General features: G+C 21.0%; 3 protein-coding genes across 6 annotated transcripts; 2 read left to right on the top strand and 1 right to left on the bottom strand.

Annotated features, from left to right (window-relative positions):
• Window positions 1–14: 14 nt before the first annotated feature.
• On the bottom strand, window positions 15–6,224 carry LOC122718453 (Fanconi anemia group D2 protein). Its single transcript, XM_043943494.1, has 16 exons — window positions 6,068–6,224; window positions 5,668–6,012; window positions 5,295–5,568; window positions 4,802–5,161; window positions 4,337–4,697; window positions 3,813–4,246; window positions 3,411–3,499; window positions 3,098–3,272; window positions 2,703–2,960; window positions 2,297–2,627; window positions 1,759–2,074; window positions 1,391–1,597; window positions 950–1,247; window positions 641–858; window positions 346–554; window positions 15–261 (listed from the first exon to the last, which is right to left on the bottom strand). Exons 1-16 carry the CDS (start codon window positions 6,222–6,224, stop codon window positions 136–138), a joined length of 4,158 nt encoding a protein of 1,385 aa, XP_043799429.1. The 3' UTR covers window positions 15–135.
• A 373-nt stretch (window positions 6,225–6,597) lies between these two features.
• LOC122718465 (vacuolar protein sorting-associated protein 33A) lies at window positions 6,598–9,342 on the top strand. 2 transcript variants are annotated; one of them, XM_043943511.1, is made up of 8 exons: window positions 6,598–6,780; window positions 7,001–7,197; window positions 7,289–7,770; window positions 7,901–8,021; window positions 8,108–8,268; window positions 8,358–8,906; window positions 8,984–9,106; window positions 9,206–9,342. In XM_043943511.1, exons 1-8 carry the CDS (start codon window positions 6,676–6,678, stop codon window positions 9,292–9,294), a joined length of 1,827 nt encoding a protein of 608 aa, XP_043799446.1. In that variant the 5' UTR covers window positions 6,598–6,675; the 3' UTR covers window positions 9,295–9,342. The 2 variants fall into 2 exon arrangements, with proteins under 2 accessions (XP_043799446.1, XP_043799447.1); XM_043943512.1 differs by having other exon boundaries at window positions 6,642–6,780; window positions 7,029–7,197.
• Window positions 9,343–10,440: 1,098 nt separating this feature from the next.
• LOC122718455 (serine/threonine-protein kinase Tao) lies at window positions 10,441–19,647 on the top strand. 3 transcript variants are annotated; one of them, XM_043943496.1, is made up of 12 exons: window positions 10,441–10,732; window positions 14,685–15,130; window positions 15,264–15,612; window positions 15,744–15,919; window positions 16,050–16,212; window positions 16,300–16,649; window positions 16,756–17,001; window positions 17,113–17,340; window positions 17,412–17,651; window positions 17,787–18,044; window positions 18,269–18,525; window positions 18,739–19,647. In XM_043943496.1, exons 2-12 carry the CDS (start codon window positions 14,825–14,827, stop codon window positions 18,857–18,859), a joined length of 2,694 nt encoding a protein of 897 aa, XP_043799431.1. In that variant the 5' UTR covers window positions 10,441–10,732; window positions 14,685–14,824; the 3' UTR covers window positions 18,860–19,647. The 3 variants fall into 3 exon arrangements, with proteins under 3 accessions (XP_043799431.1, XP_043799433.1, XP_043799434.1); XM_043943498.1 differs by having other exon boundaries at window positions 14,689–15,130; XM_043943499.1 differs by lacking the exon at window positions 10,441–10,732 and adding an exon at window positions 14,339–14,360 and having other exon boundaries at window positions 14,689–15,130.
• Window positions 19,648–21,348: the final 1,701 nt, after the last annotated feature.

The following is a 21,348-nucleotide window of genomic DNA, read 5'->3' on the forward strand; positions in this document are numbered from 1 at the left end:
TATAAATCTTTAGAGTTGTATAAAAAAATATAAATTTTTCATAAAAAGTTTAAAATATATGTTTAAAAATATTATTTTATAAAATTCATATATTTAGTAAAATTTTTTTTTTATATTATTTTATAAAGAAAAAAATTATGGTACATTATCTTCATCAGGAAAATCATTATTAGAATCACTTTCTAATATATCTGATGATATATTAGTTGCATCATCAATTATGTTGGAATTTGGTACAGAACTTTCTTCAGATGATAAATTCTAAAAATATGAAATATACATTAAATACACATAAAATTTATATTTATATTTTTAAAAAATAATTTTAAAAATTCATTAACAAACCTGAGAAAATATTTCTTGACCTTCTAAGTTTTTATTAACAAGATTACCCATCCAAAATGCAGCTGGACTATTATTAAGAACTAACATTCCTTTTACACTGTAAATTAATCTTTCTAATATAGATTTTGCTACAGGAATATATTTTGTTAATGTAAGATCTTTCTTTTCTGCACTATCACAACAAATTGTGTGTAAATATCGTGTACCTCCTAAAATACAAATTCTATGTATAATTTATACTATATATTTCCATTTTATTATTATCAATATTTAATAAAAAAATTAAAATTTATACCTTGCATCATTTTCAATATTTTAGTTACATCTTCTGTTTGGTATTTTAAATTATGTTCTAAAATTGGCATTCCAAGATTTAAAAAAAACTTTAGCAAAATAGGCATATTTTTTAAAAATATCAATATATTATTTTTAGTTGTTAATGTTTTACATATTTGAACTAATTTTTGCACGTTTTCTGCAACTTCATACCATATTTCTATTCTTTTAGGATCTCTAATAAAATAAAATTAATTAATTATTAAGACTTTTATTTTATATAAAATAATTTTTATTTATAAGTAATTGTAAATAAAAAATTATATACCTTTCAGTCATTGGCAATGCTATTTTTATACCATTAATTAATCCATCAAACATTTTTTTAAATAAAAAATGAAAATTACTTCTTGTTATTGAGGGTATTCTATTTAAATTATTTTGAGCTTTTTCCAACTTTGAAATTTCGTTTGGTAACCAATCCAAAATTGTAGTAACTGTTTGTAATGGGAGTGGTTCATTATTAATCCAATTATTTAATAATTCAATTACAGCTGATTTATATTGAATACTAGTATGATTGTCTTCTGGCCACTGAAGACATAAAAAACCAAATGCCATTTTTGCTAAAAGAAGATTCATTTGAGGATTTTAAGAATCATTGATATTTATTTTCATTTTAATATACATTAAATATACTATTATAGTCTAATATATTATTAAAATAAAAAATATTTAATAAATTATAAGTTGAATAAATGTTACTGACCATATTTTTCTTTATTTTGATTAGTATAAGATTCAGAATGTTTCATTAATGATTGACACATATTAATTAGTGAAATTGATAATGATATTTGTGTAATAATATCACATAAAGATTCGAAATATTTACAAGATTCTGTAACAAGTTCTTTGCAAGACTTTAATGTAATATTATTTTCATCAACTTGACTTGCTAAAATTCGTAAACCATCTAAATAGAAATATCTAAATTATTAAAATATATTATGAATTATAATATGACTAATATATATAAATATATAATAAATATAAATATATATAAATATAATATATATATATAAATATATATATATATATATATATATATAAATATATATAAATATAATAATATACCTCGTAATAATATGTTATAAGTAACACTTTCAAATCCTTTCCAATTAAAAATTTTTGTTAGAAGACATAATAATAATCGAACAGCTTCTTTGCTTTGATAATCATTCTGTTCTCTCAAAATGTCCACAATATCTCGTAGTTTTGTACAAATTTTTGGTAATAATTCAATTAAATCCTTTATAAATTTTTCATTAGCATCATGCTCAAAGATTCCAAGGAGTTCTTGAACAATAAAACATACTTGTTTTACAGATATATTGTGTTCAACAGATTGTGATGTATCCATTTCCATTTTTAAATCTAACAAATATACTATCTACAAAAATCATAGAAGCAATCATAAAAATAAATATAAAAGAATTTAAACATAAAAAGTAATATATTTATAATATATTATACATTATTATTATATATAATTTAATTATATATAATTATTTTTCAATAATATTAAAAATATTAATTCAATATTTAATTTTTTATTATTTTAAAATAAATAAATATCAAATATATATTTTATAAAATAAATATAATCAAATACCGTTGCATCGAACTTTCTAAAATAAATTGGATTTTTAGAACATATCAGAGAACCTAATTCCCAATCTTTAATATTAAGGCTAAGACATTTTTCTTTAACTTTTTTTTTTCCTTTTTTCCCTTTTTTGCCAATTTTTTTATCTATTCTTATAAATGGTGGTAATGGAAATTGGTAAAAATAACATGGAGGTGGTTGATATTTTATGTCACACAAAGAAAATAATGTATTCAATTCACTTTGTAAGACTATTAAATTATCTAATCGTTGTAATACTTGTTTTTGTAACAAAGAATCTTTTTGTGTAACAAAACCATTGATTACTTCACGAAACCTAAAATAATTTGTATAATTTATATATTTAAAATTAATGTTTTATTTCTATTTACTTATTTGATTTTTAATTTACCAATTGATACAACATATTACTAAATCTATTACGAAATTTTCTGTTATTTCAAGATCTTCTGGCATTAATATTGCACATCCTAAGAGAGAATCTATGGCATTCAAATCTTCATTTTCATTAAGTCTGATATAACAAGTTCTAAGAAGTTTAAAAGAAATTGGTACAATTGCTCCATATTTTTTATCTTCAAAAGTTAAAACACATTTTTGTGGTTCATCTTCTGATTTATTTAATCCAAATTTAGGTACTAAATCTCCTCTAGATATAACATATCATAGATATAATATAAGTCTTGAATTTTATATATATATATATATATATATTTTATATATTTTATATAATTTGTATTGTATATTTTTTGTATAAATTTGTTGTTGATTGTATATATTTTATACCTGTAATTTGTTTTATCAATCATATTTTTATTAATAAATTCCTCTTCAATATGATCTATAAGTCTTTTTATAAATTTTTCATTAATATTTTGTGTTTGTAAAATAATACACGTCAATTGATCATAAAATAGAGCTTGGGATCTTGAACAATTTTTTACATTATTTAATACTGTTTCTATAAAAATAAGAAGAAATTAATATATTTAATATTTAATTTATTAATATATATAAATATTATATAAATAATAATGTTTTTTATAATTTTTATAATGATCAAAAAACATATATTATATAAATACTTCATTGTCCTTACTAAATAAATTATAAGCTCCATCAGATTCTGTCTTTTGCATTAAATGTTTTATTGCCATTACTGCCCCTAAAACACCTTTAGATTTTGTGCTGAAATATAATTATTCAAAAATAAAATTGATATTAAAAAATTATATTTGTGTAATATATGTATCAAAAATATCTTAACATATCAAAAAACAAAAAATAGTATTAAGATATATATCTGATAGTAAATAATATCAAGTAATAAAAATAATAAAAATAATAATAATAAAAATTAATATATATATTTTAAAAAAACAAATAAAATTAACAATTTTAAATTTATTATCAAAATAAAATTTTAATAAATTATTCATTAATTTTTAGATAAAAACTTTAAAGAAAATCCGAGTTTTCTTTCTGTATTATTAATACATACAGTGGTTTGAAATTAGATAATTGTTTTTGCAGCAGAATAAATAAGTCATCACGTAAGGAATCAGTTATAGAATTAGAGTTTGTACATAAATGTTGCAATAAATCATTTAATGTACCAACTTCTTTTAAATTCAAATTATCCATTTTTTCAAGTAAAATACGAAGATGATTGCAATGTGGTGTTAAAAACTCTCTATCTTCTTCTTTTGCAACCATTTTGCAAAGAAATGTTAAAGTATTTTTAATTGTTTGATCATTATCTCCCATAAGAAATATAATTTTTTCTAATATCTCTCGTTGTTTAAACACATTTTCTTTATGACATTTAAATTGTAAACGCAACCAGTCAATAGAAAAGTCAACATATACACGTTCATCTGTCTTTAACAAATTGCTTGATATTTGTAATGCAATTGGTTGTAACTCTTGTACAATCTATAAAAAAATATTTTTTATAAAAAAATATTTAAATTCTTTGAATTTTAATCAAAAACTATATCTTTATATTTTTTATGTAATACAAACTTGTTTATAATTATTATATAACAAATTTAATAAACTTGTTCTGTAAAATCCAGATCGTATATGTTGTTTAAATATAGTTTCAACAGTTTTTCTTTTTGTTTCTGCCATTAAATATATAAGAAGAAGAAGAATAATATCCAATGGTTTTGGATCTTTAATAATATTCTTTATAACTATTACAGTTGTATTTACTATATTTTTTGAAAGAAGCATATTCATTTTTAATGTATTAATAATATCTAATTGACTTTGGTAACATTCTTCAATTTTTTCTCCAATAAGTGGTTGTATATCAGTATCACGTAATATTTTTAATGTTTTTTCAAAAATTTCTAAATTTGTATAATCTTCTAAAACAAATCTATAAAAATCATTAATATTATAAAAGAAAGATAGAAATTGTATTTTTAGAATATACTCTTTAACTTAATGTTAATTATATAACAATAAAGCAATAAAACATACTTTATAATAGCTGATATTGTATTTACTTTAATATTTGTTTTTAATAAATTTAGTGTTTTTTCCTTATATTCATTTAAATATTCTTTTCCAAGATTTAAATTAGTCATACAATTCAATATTAAACTTATTAATTCAGAATTCTCTTCCAAAATCCTATTTAAAATTTCAGCAATAGCTTGATGTTGCTTATCAATTATAATATCAGGTAAGAACATAATAAGTTCACTTTGAAACCATGAAGGACATGATTCTAAAAGTTGTTCTATGTTGTTAATAAAATCATTAGAATTAGTTACAACATCTAGAAAACGAAACTGTTGTAATAATGGAAGAGCCCAAGATACTGATTCATTAGAATCTCTAAAATATAATTAAAAGAATTATAAAAATATATTTATAAGAATTATAAATTTGATTAAAAATTTTAAAAACTATCAGATTATTATAAAATACTATACTATAATATATTATTATAAAATATACATATACATACGCTATAAGGACAGCTTCATTAAGTTTTGATAAAAGACTGTTATATATTTCTGGATGTAATTCTGAAACTTGTAACAAAATTTTTATAAGAGATGAACTATATAAGATATTTGATATTTCACCATCAATAAATAATTCCATATCAATTAAAGCATTTTTAAAATTTTGTTCATTTTCAAAATATTTTTCCATTAGAGTAATTAATTCAATTTTTTTATACTTTTTTGAATTAAGTAATTCTTTCATTTTTTTTTGAACTATTATGACATCTTTATCTATAATAATGTTATATTAATTAAATATATTTTAAAATTGATATAAAAAATATTGATTATGAATAAAATTTAAAGTATAAATATTTAATTAATTCTTACGAAGTATATGTGGAGCATCTGAATTTAATTTGATGCCTGATTCATACAAAAATTCAATAAATTTACAATTTATATTAGAATTTGTATTAACATTTTTTTCCAACATGATTGAAACATTTGGTAAATTTGTATGTTTGTTAGTTTCATATTCATTTCGTATAGTGTTACAATCATCTCGCTTTTTCTTTAAAATTGTAGATTCTGCCAAAGGAAAACCTAAATCATCGTCACTATCATACTTTAATGTATCATAATTTGACGATTTTCGTTTACGTGATTTTTCATTTATTTTTTTCTTATGTATTTCATGTAAAAATATATCGTCATTTGATGATTTGTTTTCACCTATAAATATTTAATTTAATAATTTTTTTAATTTTAAAATATTATATGAACTTACTTTGTGTTGAAAAAACTTTTCCAGCTAATAATGTACTATTATTTTTTGGTAACTGTTCAATTAAAGATCTGGTTTCATATATATCACTTGTTGAAGATACTTGACTACTTATTAAATTTTTATGTAAACTTTTAAATTTTAATTTTCTTTTATCCATTATCAATCTATCATAACCACACGACAATCATACGTCCTTTCGCGCGAGAAAATAATGAAATTTAAACATTTATATATAAGTACTTTCATACTATAAAAGTAAAAAGAACTAGTACAGTTTGTATTTCGAGCTTTTCTTAAAAAAATAATAATAAAATAAAATATTTAATAATTTATAAATAATATAAATTAATAAAGTTCCTCAAATATAAATGTAAATAATAAAATATTCGACAATCTATATATAAAATTTATTCATATTATTTTTATATATAAAATATTTGTATTTAATTTTAAAATAATATTGGTAATACTGATAATTAAATATCATTCACAATAAAATATGAATAAATATTGACAAATCATGTCGAAATTAAATTATTAATTTGAGATATCAAAGTGACAAAAAGTAGTGTATGTTTAATATATAATTATATGTAAATTATAAAAATATGTCATCAACTCATTTATCAACTGGACGTCTAAATGTAGGAATAATACAGAAACAAGCAAGAAAACAATTACTTTGCTTACTTGAAAAGTGTGATGGTACAAAGGTATTAATAATAACCTTTATTATATATATTGTTGCTGTAATTAATGAATTTATAAAATATATTATATTATATAATAAAAATTTATTTATAATTTAATTTAAAATATAATTTAAAATATAATATAATTATAGTATTTCTTACTTAATTATTTTATGTATTTTTTTTATGTTGTAAACAAATATATAATATACTAAAAACATTTCTAATAATATTTTAATAGGCAATTATATGGGATCAATCTCTTGCAGGACCAATTGGTCTTGTTGCAAAATATAGTTTGCTTGAAGAACATGATGTTGTCAAAATGTATCCTTTATGTGGTGGATGTTTAACAATACCATCAAATATTGTTAATATAATATTTATAACAAGACCGCAATTAGGTCTTATGGATTTAATTGCTGAAAATGTTCATGGGTATAAATTGAAAAAGATTATATATAATTTCTAATTATATAAATAATTAATAAAATATTATTATAAAATTTATGTAATAATTAATTTCTAGTGAAGAAGGAAAAAGGCCACGCAAAGAATTTCATTTATTCTTTGTACCAAGAAAAAGTCTTCTTTGTCAAAAGAAACTTCAAAATCGAGGTGTTTTTGGCAGTTTTACATTAATAGAAGAATTTAAATGTGATTTATTTCCTTTTGATAATGATCTTCTTTCCATGGAATTAAGTGGATCATTTAAGGAGTTTCATTTAGAAAATGATCCCACTTGTTTATATCAAGTTGCACAAGCTATTCATAGTTTACAAAAATTATATGGAAAAATTCCTAAAGTTACTGGCAAAGGACCTGCTGCTAATAAAGTTTGGGAATTATTAGAAAGATTAAATAGAGAAGAAGAGGATAATAAAACATCTGTTCAATCATTTACTATAGAACATTTGTTGTTATTAGATCGTTCTGTAGATTTGCTTTCACCTTTAGTTACACAATTAACATATGAAGGATTAATAGATGAAATTTTTGGGATAAAATATAGTTGAGTTTTTTAAATTTTAGTATATTTTATAATAATTTAAATAATGATTTAAGTAATAATAATAACAATTTTTTAAAAATAATTTTATTTTGATTTTTATATCAGTTTATTAAAATATTATAATTTTAGATACTGTACAGCTACCAGCAAGAAAATTTCATGATTCTCAAGATTCTCCAACAACAATGACACTTAATGAAAAAGAACAAATTATACTTAATTCTGGAGAAGAATTATTTGGAGAAATCAGGTAATTCTATTTATATTTTTAAATTTTAATATCATTTATTTTATTATATATTTTATTATATTATTATATAATTTTTTAAATTATAGAGATAAAAATTTTAATGGAGTAGGACCTGTTTTAAGTAAAAAAGCTAAAGTTATTTCATTACAATTTGATGAAAGACATGGAGATAAAAGTGTACAAGAAATTAAACAATTTGTAGCACGTTTACCACATATGTTAGCTACTAAGCAATCATTAGCAAAACGTAATGTTCTTTTATATAATAATATTAATATTATTATTACAATAATAAATATCACTAATTTCATAAATACATTTTTATTTCTTTCTTAGATACAACAATAGCAGAAATGATAAAAGAAGTTACAGATTCCAGTAGCTTTTTAGAATCATTACAAATTGAACAAGAGTTATTAAATTGTATAGATACAGATAAACCAAATACTTATATAGAAGATATGATAGTACAACAACAACCACTTTTAAAAGTTTTACGACTACTTTGTATACAATCTTTAACGAATTCTGGACTTAAACCAAAGTTATTAGACTATTATAAAAGAGAAATAATACAAACATATGGATATCAAAATTTACCAACTATATTAAATTTAGAAAAAGCTGGATTACTAAAACAACAACAATCTACACGCAAATATACAGTATTACGAAAAGCATTAAGACTTACTGTTGAAGATGAAAGTGAAATTGCACCAAAAGATATTAGTTATGTTCATTCTATATATGCACCATTAAGTGTTCGATTAGCAGAACAACTTGTACAACCCAATGGTTGGCAAGGTTTAAATGATGTAATGGGATTATTACCTGGTCCTACTATTAGTAGTGTACCATATAGTCATATACCATCATCCGCAAGAAGTAAGAAATATGTATAAATTTGTGTTTATCAAGATATTTTCAATTATATAAATAATTTATTGTAATTTATTTTTTAGGAAATTCTATTACTAGTGAAGATTCTAATTCAGAACCACCGAAATTAGTAATGGTTTTTTTTATTGGAGGATGTACATTTGCAGAAATTTCTGCTTTAAGATTTTTATCTCAACAAGAGGATTGTAAGTAATATTAATATTTTATTATGTTATTAAAATTTTATAATTAACTTTTCATTTATTTATACAATATATTTTAATCAAAATTGATTCTATTTTCAGTGAATGTAGAATTTGTTGTCTGCACTACAAAACTAATAAATGGAAATACGTTCTTAATGTCGTTAATGGAAAATTTAGAAAGTATATGATTTAAGAAAATTAAACATTATTTTGTGTAATATAATCTATTTTATACATAACATTTACATATATTTTCTTAAAAATATGTGTAAACTTTTTCTCTTTTTTAAATATATTCTTTATTAAGTATATTAGAAAAAAACTGTATAATACATATATGTGATAGTTGTGATAAAAGCTTAAATATTTATATTTTACTTTTGAATTTGTCATAAGCATTTCAATTACATATATAAATATATATTATATATTATATACATTATATATATTATATATTATATATATTATATAAAATAGAAATTATGTATTATCAAAAAAATCATTTTTTCTATATCATATTTATAATATAAGTTAAATATAATTAATTAAATATTAAGTTAAATATATAACATAAATAATAAACATAATATAATAATATATAGTAATAATATATAGTAATATACTATATAATACATATTATATGTATCATATAATAATATATTATAAATACATGTTATATATATTATTAAATTATATTATATTATATATATAGTAAATTAATAATTTTCATATTGCAGATTGGATAAAATTAAATTTATTTTAATTAAAAATTATAACATTTTTTAAAAAGTTATAAACTTAAAAAGTTTTTATAAATTAATTTGAAAATCTTATTTATATAAAATAGAATTATATTTATGTGATAATTAATTTTATCAAAAATAATTTTATTTTCATATGTATTTATATTATTTTAGATATGTAATAAAATTATATAAAATTTATCAATAATTTTATATAAAAATTATATAATAAATTAATATAATAATATATATAATATAATATAATAAATTATAAAACATTTTTATTAAATGCATTTTTTTATGTATCTAAAATCTAAAAATATTAAATTAATTTTAAATAAAATTTTTTCTATGTTGTTATATTCTAATGTCATCATATAATTTATTGTTTTTATTTTATATTTTAATTTGGTAATTTAATATATAATTATTTTTCATTATTATCATTTTCAAAGCATTTTATTAAAATTATTAAAATTGGTAAAGAAGTAATTCGTAGTTATCGATAATATTTTTTAGTTTAATATTTGACCAACATAGAGCGCCACTCATCATTGACGGAGAATTCGCCTGCTGTAGAGTACACTCAGGCCAGACGAAAAGGCGTCAAAAAGTTTGCGAATTCTCGTGTGTGGCCGATAGTGGGTGCCGTATTGCGTTGCCGCGGATTGTCGCGTCTCGCGCGTGTGTGCGTACGTGCGTGACACGTACGAGGCGTGTACTTTTCCGGGGTGCGGTGCATTTGCACAACGAAAAATTGTGTTCCTCGGATCTTAATATGCTCGAAGGATCAGCCAAGTTCAGGAAAAAGAGGTGCTCCGCCTAAAGAGAGTGTTCGGAGCTGCGCGCATGCTTCTGTGCCCGCTCCTTCGCCATTTTGGAGGTGAATATCATTTTTTTCCTTGTTGCCGAAGTTTTGGATAAATTTCAATTGATATACTAAGATCTGACTGTAATATTGTACATTCGATCCAAACACGGCAAGCGTTTTCGGCTACAACGACAATGTCCCTTTACTGCATTTATGGGACCAATCTGACGCGATTGCTACGAGTCAGAGACCCAACCCTCCTTACGCCCGCATTTCTCCTGCGAATTTTACTCGACCGCCTTTTTTACTTATCAGTTTCAATTTTATAATTATTTTTTATTTTCTCATAAAAAGTTTGTTTAAAAGTTTTAAATATTAGTGATACATTCGCTTCGATTTTTTTTAATAAAGAAAACTATGTTCCGTTTAAAAACATATGATATTTATTCAAGTCAGATGAGTTTCTATCTAATGGTAAAGAACTATCGATGTCTTTTTGCTATCGATGTTATCGATAGTTTCTTGATAGTTTTGAAAAAAATAAATATATATATATAATGAAAATTTAGTAATATAAATACATTTTATAATATTATATTTGATTTTTATATTTTATTTTATATTTTTATGTGTATATGTATAATGTTTTATCTTATTATTTTTTAATTATGATTTAAAAATGTTAACATATCGATATTCTTAAATTTTAATTTTGATTTTTTTTTCTAATATTAATATTCTAGTGAAAAAAATATTTTTTCATTTTTTATTCATATTGTCAATATATAGAAATAGTTAATAGAAATATATATAGAAATATATATATATATAGAAATAATATAGAAATATATATATATATATATATATATATAGAAATAATATAGAAATATATATATATATATAATAATTTTTTATCTATCTTTTTTTGTATCTTTTAATAGAGTAAAGGATCTATATCTTTTGAGACATTTGATTTTTCTAAATATTGCCTTTTATATAGATAATACCAGATATTAATATAAATATTTTTAAATACTTTTTTTTTTTATTAAAAAATCTTTAAAAAAAAAGAATTAGAATTATTTTATTTTTTCAGATGATTACTTAATATTTACAAGAATTGTTTTTTATTTAATATGTTAAGTTTAAGAAAATTGATATTTGCAAATTGTTATAAATTAATTTTCTTTCTTTTGGTTTTAATAGTATTTTTATGTTTGTCTGTTTTGATATATTCCACAATAATTGATGTGATATTGTGACATATATTTCTTAATATTTGTTTTGTTTCTGCATCAAATATTTCTAAAATATTCTCTATATCCTAGAAATAAAATTTGTTTCTTTAATTATAAATGGTACAAAAATTTTTTTTAATTGTAGCCTGTTGTGATAATTTTCTTTTAAGAAATAATTTTATTTAGTTAGCTATTCTAATATATATGAATTTGTATGATTTTATTTCTAAATCAAGATTATTTTGTTCTGAAATGTAATACATAATATATTTTCAAAGCTACTGCAAATATCAATTCAAAATTTATATTTAAAGTTCAAATAAAAGATTTCTTGATAAATAAAAGATTTTATTTCTTTGAAATTGCACAGATATGTTTTATTATTTGTGTATATTATTGTGTAATATTATATGTAATTTTTCTATAACAGAAAAATATATCATTTTAAAATATTTATCTCTTAATGAAAATTTTGAAATAAAATACAAGATTATATTTTAATAAGATTTTTAAAATCTTTATCATTTGCAATACTAAATAATTGAAAATTAACAATATATTAACAATTATTAACAATCATTAACTTTTTTCTTTTAGATTATTATATAATGATTTTTTTTTAAATTTATTGATTTTATATTTTGAATTGTTATTATTGTTTTTTAATAAATAGATATATGAGATGAATAATTTGAATTATAATGATAATAATTGTATTGATAAAAAATATTGATAAAAAAATTATACATATAGTGATCAAAAAAAGTATTTATATACTTTTCAAACAAAATAATCTTTTTATAATTGAACTAAACAACAAATACATAAAGTTTTCATCCAAGTCAGTTAATATTGTTCTAATAATAAAAATATAAACATTTAAAGATACAGAATAAAATCGAAAATTGCTGATTTTGATCAATCTTATTATTAATATATCTTATTTGAATATAAATATAATAATATGAAAGATATTTTTTTTTAATTTTTATTATAGAATTCAGATAAAAAAATTTCCATTTTCTTTGCATTTTTAAAATTCTGATTTTTCCAACACATACCTAATAAATTAATTTCTTTCTATAAAAATTCAAGTCAAACTTAAAAGATAAAAATATAAATTTGATTCAATTGTAAAAAAATTATTTTTTTATAATTTTCTAATATAAGATAAAATAAACATAAGGAATATGTGAATATTTTCTTTAAGTCTAGAATAGGTTAGGTTAAAAAGAAAGATTAGTTAATTTGAATTAAAATATTAAAGACATGTTAAATAGTAAAATGAAGAATTAAGACTAATAATCACAAAATATCAATAAATATAATAATATAATAGATAGAAAAATCTATTGATTATTTCTAAATATGTAGTATATAGTATTTTTAAAATCATTTTATATGGTTATTTAGATTGTATATTTCCATTTATTTTGTATTTCTTCTTACAGATAAGGTATTTTATCAATTTTTTATCTTTAAATTTCTCAAAAATTTATTTGAAAATTTTATATATGAAATATGAATCACTTTTATTGTTGTACCTTAATTATGAATATTCATTCTTTTTATTAATAAGTTAAAATAAAAAATAAATAAGTTAAAAATATCACATTGTATACTATATACATTGTATACTATATTATTTTATTTTAAAGAAAATATTAAAAAAATAGAACTTTTTCTTATTTCTGTAAAATATCTTTTTATATTTAAATATGTAAAAAAAATGAAAATATACGGAATATTTATAAAAGTAAGTGAGTGAAAATGAAATAAATAAGAATTAAGAATAATCTATAATATTCAATTAATAAAAAAAATAATCACATAATTATAAATATCATATTTACTTATTTTAAAATTCACCGACTTTAATAGAATAGCTGTCAAATCAAAACTCAATATGCCATAACCTCAAAAGCCACGTGTCTTTAAAATTATAAATTAATGATAGAAGATGATAATATGTTATATTAAAAATAAAGTTTAAATTTAATGATATATTTTGTATATAATTTTTAATATATTTAATAAAATGTATTAAAATGATTAATTTCTATATCCTACAATTCATCTACAATCCACTTTCTCTTTCGATAATTTTAAGATTTTTTTTTTTAAGAACTATCGAAAATATCGATAGTGTAAAAAGCTATCGATAATGATTTTGATAATGTTAGCTATCGATAATATCGATAATGCTATCGATGCTAGTTCTCCACCTCTATTTCCACGGATAGAATGGTATGTTTCGTATTGAGGACCTCGTGATAAGTGTCAAGTCTCATTTTAATCATATAAAAATACATTTGTAGTGAAAAGAAATCTTTATTTATACTTTATATACTATAAATTTATGTATTTATATTTGTTAAATATTGTTTATTATTGAGTTTATTAAAAATTTGTTGCTGTTAATGTGTTATAAAAAATTAAATTAAGAGAAATATGAAATTAAGGTATGTGAATCACAATGTATCAAAATATAATATTATATATTATATGTATTATTATATTTAATTAAATACAATTTATACTATATAAAATTGTATAGAAGATTGTTGTGAATTTATTTTTGATAAAAAACACATTAACTATGCTTTGTTTTTTATTTGCTTTGTATTTTATTTATTATACTTTATATGAAACACATTTACATATTTTAATATTGAATAAAATTAAAGATAGTATAAATAAATTAATATATTTAAATTTAAAATAATATAAGATAAATTAGTTTATTTATTAATTGTCAAAGAAATTAAGAATGTTTTTTTTCACAGATAGAATGTTAAATTTTGGAATGGACTGACAGAGAATTAAGTAAAATTATAAAATTTAGAATAGAAGATTGAAAAATAAGAAGACGTCAAAACTCTGTCTGAAATAGGCCTTGGCTTTATATAATTATTAATACTTTACTATGCCAGCTGTTCCAAGGCCTGGTAGCCTTAAGGACCCAGAGATTGCTGAATTATTTGAAAAAAATGATCCGGAGAAAATATTTGAAGATTTACGTGAAATCGGACATGGTAGTTTTGGGGCTGTTTATTATGCACGATGTTTGGTTACCAAAGAAATTGTTGCAATCAAAAAAATGTCATATTTGGGAAAACAAACTGTTGAAAAATGGCAGGATATCTTGAAAGAAATTCGTTTTCTTAGACAACTTAATCATCCTAATACAATAGAATATAAGGGTTGTTATCTCAGGGACCACACTGCCTGGGTAATTTTTAGAATTATTTTAATAAATCAATTTTTAAATAATGAATTTTTTTAATTACTTATGGCATGTTGTAATTTTTTAAATTGTTAATAATGAATTACAATAATGAATTAATTGTATAAATTAATTATAGTTGGTAATGGAATATTGCCTTGGTTCTGCATCAGACATTATTGAAGTTCATAAGAGACCATTAAAAGAAGATGAAATAGCTGCAATTTGTGAAGGTGTATTACGTGGTTTGCACTATCTTCATTCTCTAGGAAGAATTCATCGAGATGTAAAAGCAGGAAATATTTTACTTACTGAAAATGGTACAGTAAAATTGGCAGATTTTGGATCTGCAAGCATAAAATGTCCAGCAAACAGCTTTGTAGGAACTCCTTATTGGATGGCACCAGAAGTCATATTAGCTATGGATGAAGGACAATATGATGGGAAAGTGGATGTATGGTCTTTAGGAATAACATGTATTGAATTAGGTATTAAATTCAATTTTAATTTTTTTATTTTTAATTAATTTATTTTTGAAATTTTTTTTATTATTTATTTTTTATTTAAAAAAGTTATTTAGAATTATAATAAAATATTTATTAAATCATATTTATTTTAGCTGAGCGCAAACCACCTTATTTTAATATGAATGCTATGAGTGCTTTGTATCATATTGCTCAAAATGATACACCAACTTTAAATTCTCCAGACTGGTCAGATGTTTTTCGTCACTTTGTTGAAGTGTGTTTAACTAAAAGTCCAACTGAAAGACCAGCCTCTGGTAAACTGCTATCAGTGAGTTTTTTTTACTAAAATTTTTATTTTATTTGCAATAATATATGAATTTTTTGCTCATTTATTATTCACATAAATAGATATACTGTAGTTTAGTTAGTTGTTTTCTTATAGGCTTTCAATTTTACAGCATCAATTTGTCACCAGAACACGTTCTCCACAAGTTCTAATAGACTTAATTCAGAGAACAAAAGCTGCTGTTAGAGAACTGGATAATTTAAATTATCGAAAAATGAAAAAGATTTTAATGATCGATGCTTGTGAGACTGAAAGTACAGTTGGTGATGCTGATGGTATGAGAAATTTTCAAAAACTTTAAATTATAATAATTGTTTATATTCTAATTTGATTCAATTTTATTTATGTTTTTATTCTTATAGATACTCCTGATGAACAAACAGGTGGTGATAGTAGCAAGAGTAATTCAATTACCTCAGAACATTCAATTCATTCAATGGGCGTTTCTGCAAGCTCTCAAAGTTCCTCCACCAATAGCCTGCCACTGCCAAATGCTGATGCAAATGATTATTCTACAGGATCTGTACGAAATAGACATAAAATATCAGCAGGCGGTGTCACTGCCAATCTTCTTGAACATGGTGCCAATAATTTTGCAACAATTAGGACAACATCAATTGTAACTAAACAACAAAAAGAACATATGCAAGAAGAAATGCATGAACAAATGAGTGGATATAAACGAATGAGACGTGAACATCAAGGTGCTTTGGTAAGTGTTATTAATTTATTAATACATTTAATTTATTTAAATTACATTTTATTTAGATAATTAAAAATCATTTTTATTGGATAATATATTTAATTTGTTTAAATAGGTAAAATTAGAAGAACGTTGTAAAATGGAAATGGAATCCCATAAACAATTATTGGACAAAGAATATGAAACACTTTTACAACAATTTAGCAAAGAATTAGAAAAACTTCAATTAAGACATTTGCAAGAATTAGAACGTAAACTTAAACAAAATCAAAATGCTGAAAAGAAACTTCACAAAGAAATTACAAGTAGACAAGAAGCAGATCGAAAAGCATTAGAAGCACAACAAAAGAAGGATTATAAGGTGAAATAATAAATATAATAATAATTATTATTTTGTAAATATTTTAAAAAATTACAAAAAATTATCTTTATGTTTTTTTGATAGTTTTTGATAATTTAGTAATTTTTTAAGGTTTACAAAGAAAGATGGAAAAAAGAATTATCTCAGGATGAAGTTACACCGAAGCGGCAACGAGATGCTACACTTCAAAGTCATAAAGATAATTTACGACAAATGGAAGCACAAGAAGAACAACGGCTTGCAAGAGGACAAAGGGAATATCTTGATCTCGAAATTCGTAAATTCCGTAGAAAAAAGCTACTTGTTTTCCATAGTTTGGAGCAAGAATTACTTCGAGAAGTTAGTATAATATTTTTTTTTTTCATTATAGAATTTTTTTCTTATTTGTTAAATATATTTTTCTTATATAGGAATTAAATAAAAGACAACAACAATTAGAGCAAGCACATAATATGTTATTAAGACATCATGAAAAAACACAAGAATTAGAATATAGACAACAAAGAGCAGTTCATGCTTTGAGAGAAGATCAAGTTCATCGACAACATGCTACAGAACTTTCTAATCAACAGGATTATATGCAAAGAGCAGAACGTGATTTACGTAAAAAACATGCATTGGAACTCAAACAACAACCTAAGAGTCTCAAAGTAAGTAATATGTTTTAGTTTTTTAAAATAATAATGTATATTTTATTGAAACAATAAAAAATGACAGCTAAAAAAATATTAAAAAATAAAAAAATATGAAAATTTGAAAATTTTAAATATATGTATTTATTTTAGCAAAAAGAAATGCAAATTCGAAAACAATTTAGAGAAACATGTAAAATACAAACACGACAATATAAGGCATTAAAAGCTCAAATATTACAAACAACAGCTAAAGAAGAACAAAAAGCTGTTATAAAAAAATTAAAAGAGGAACAAAGAAGAAAATTAGCTTTATTGGGTGATCAATATGAACAAAGTATTGCTGAAATGCTCCAAAAACAAAGTATACGTTTAGATGAATCACAAGAAGTTGAATGTCATAATCTTAAGGTAAGATTTAAAAATTATAAGATCTCAAAAATTTTTTCTTTAAACATTTAATATTATTTAATAAGTTTCTAGAAATGTTTTTATTTAATAAAAAGAATTTATTATGATTATATACGGATTTACATTATAATTTTAAAATTTGATTTAAATAATACTTAAAGTAAATTTAATACTATAACTATTAAGACTAAGTTAATATTTTATATAATAATTATTTTTTATAGGAAAGATTAAATTATGAATTAGAAATGTTAATGGCTTATCAATCTAAAAATAAAATGCAAGCTGAAGCGCAAAGAAACAGAGAACGTCGTGAGTTAGAAGATCGAGTATCAGTTAGAAGAGCATTGCTTGAACAAAAAATGGAACTTGAAACTCAGGAATTTCTTCGTGAACGTAGTGAGCGAATACGTTTATTACATGAAAGACAGGAACGTGAATTACAACAATTTGACGAGGAAAGTGCAAGAATAGGATTCAGGTATGTAATTTATATTATAAGCTTATTAGAATAAATTTCATAAATATTAATGAAAGACGAAAATATTTCAATTGTTTCCTTTTATATTTCTACATTTTTAAAGCATTTTAAAGTTATGTTAAACATTCATCGTCATTTTATAAAATATAAAAATAGATTTAAGAATTTAAAAAAAAATATTGTAGATATATACATTTTTTCAAATTATTGCAGTGCTCTGGCGATAGCTGAGGCATCAAAAGAATCTTATCCAGACGATGAAAGCCTTAGTGGCTCAATGTTAAGTCTGGCTCACAGTAATAGTTCTACATCCTTCCCCCCTAATAGTCTTTAATTTTAATCATATTAATAGAATATGTATGTATGTACGTTTGCCTGTAGTGAATGTATAACGAGCCTATCTTTGTTTAATTCAATGATTTACATATATAGTAAAAGTTGGCTCGTTATATGCATCGACCCAAACCTAAGAGAAAGGTTTGTTAGGGTTGGGAATGTGTATTGGACTGAAATTAATGTAACAGCATATTTTTTAATTATCAAAATATGTCAATGTGATCTATCTGGAAAGAGAGCTTCATATTGAAGAAGAACTTAGATGCTTTTTGCAACGTTGTAATATTTATTAATCATATCCAAATACTTTGTGAACTAAATAGGATTAAAAAAGAAAAAATCTTTTAAGTATCAGTCTCATCTACTATGAAAAGTAAATTTTAATGTTCTTGGGCTTGAAGTAAGCCAACTATCATAGCATACAGAAAATTTTATATGCGACAGAAAATGTTTAGAGACATTTATTTATCAATATCTTGCAATTATAATAATAAAAAAAAAATAGTATAATCATAATGCTCGAATTATTATACATTTGATTTTGATTAATTGAAGATTTGAAATAAGAATAAAACAAAAATAATATTTTCGGTAAGATTTTAACTTATCAAAGGTCTCTAGTATTAAATAATCTTACTGATAAATACATGTGTTGACCTTTGAAAACTTATTTCAAGCTTTCAATAATACTTAGTCTGATTTAATTGAGTGATTTATTTATTTAATTGCATTTTTAATGCAATTAGGATATTTACAAAGTGACAAACTGAAAAAATTTAGTTACAATATTTTATGTTGTAGTTATAATAACATTCATGATATATAATATTTGTTATTTTAACGAGAGAGATTAATTTCTAAAATTGAAAGACATTTTTTTACTATTTTATACAATTTGTTTTACATTACTAAGAAAAAATGTCAATATCAAAAATTAAATTGATAATAAAATTATTGTTGAATTACCAAAATATGACAGTGTCCACTTCAAATTCCTTTCAATATTGAAATGTATCTTCTTGATTTTAATTTAATATTATTAAGTATGAAGTCTTAATGCGATTATTTGTAATTATTTAAATGATTACGTTAATTTTTTTTTTTGAATATATGGTATATATTTTTTAAATTATCATGTTATCATTCATTTGTCACAAAAGAAATAGGAAACCATTTTATACAATGGGAAATACCTAAACAATTAAGTAACAATTTATAATTTGAATTTTTAAGAAAATAAAAAAAATAATGTACTATGTAAGAAATATTTGATATTATATTTAGATATTTTATAACTATAATATGCTCAATTACATATTTTAAAATCATAATAATGTTACTGAATATATTGCTGGTGAATTAATATAATTTTGTATTAATATTTTTAAATACTTATAAAATACTGATAATTAACATTTAATTATTTTATTAATATCATAATATATTAAGATTATTAATTAACAAATTTTTATAATTTGTTTTCAATAATTAAAAATAATTTTATATAAAAAATGTTTTTATATTATTTTTGTAGCAATAAAAACATGGAAAAAATAAAAGATAAAATAAAAAATAATTATTAAGATAATATTAATAAAATATCTAAATATATAGAAAACATCAAATATTTTTGTATTTTTTAAATATTTAGTTTTGTTTTTTAAAAAGTGGAAAATGATTTAAAAGATATCTTTTAGGTACCCATGTATATATTGTCAAATATTAAAATTTTTGCTATTTAATATAAATAACATGAAAATAAATATTATTTTTATTACAAAATATTTCTTTTATTATATTTAGAAAAAATTAAAATATATATTTTTTTGATTTTTTTGATATAAAAGTTTCTAATATCTTAATAGATCAAATTTAAAAATATATTACATATTATAACATAAAAACCATTATATCTATTTAACATATAAACCATTATATCTATTTAGCATATAATTAAATTCAATTCATGCATTTCTTCAAAATAAGTCTAACTAATGAAAAAAATATAATTGTTATTAGCATATTATGATTTTATATATTAAAAATTAACAATAATAATATAAAAATATTATTTCATTTTTGCATCTAATAATTCATTTGATTTTGAAATTAGTCAAAAATCTATTAAATTATGTATATCTTAATTTTCTTTTCACATACATATATTTACTTTTTCTCTCTCTTGTCAAAATGAATCTGCAAATATTATTCTAGTCTATATTATTTTTGGTATGTCACAAATGTTTTATATTAATTTTCCAGGTACCAAAAAAAATTTCTTCATTGTTGATTGTAATAGCATTTTGCTTTTATTATCAACATTTCAGTTATATCATATTATATTCTGTTTTAATTGTCCAAAGTTTTCATCCAGTACACATCCCAATGTTGTACTTTTATATTATAATATTCTAATTTTTTCTTTTTTTCATTTAATACATTTCCATATACTTTTCTATTATACATATTTTTTTTCATCTTCATTAT

Source organism: Apis laboriosa, unplaced genomic scaffold, assembly GCF_014066325.1.
Source record: "Apis laboriosa isolate Shangri-la unplaced genomic scaffold, ASM1406632v1 scaffold645_cov152, whole genome shotgun sequence".
Classification (NCBI taxonomy): domain Eukaryota; kingdom Metazoa; phylum Arthropoda; class Insecta; order Hymenoptera; family Apidae; genus Apis; species Apis laboriosa.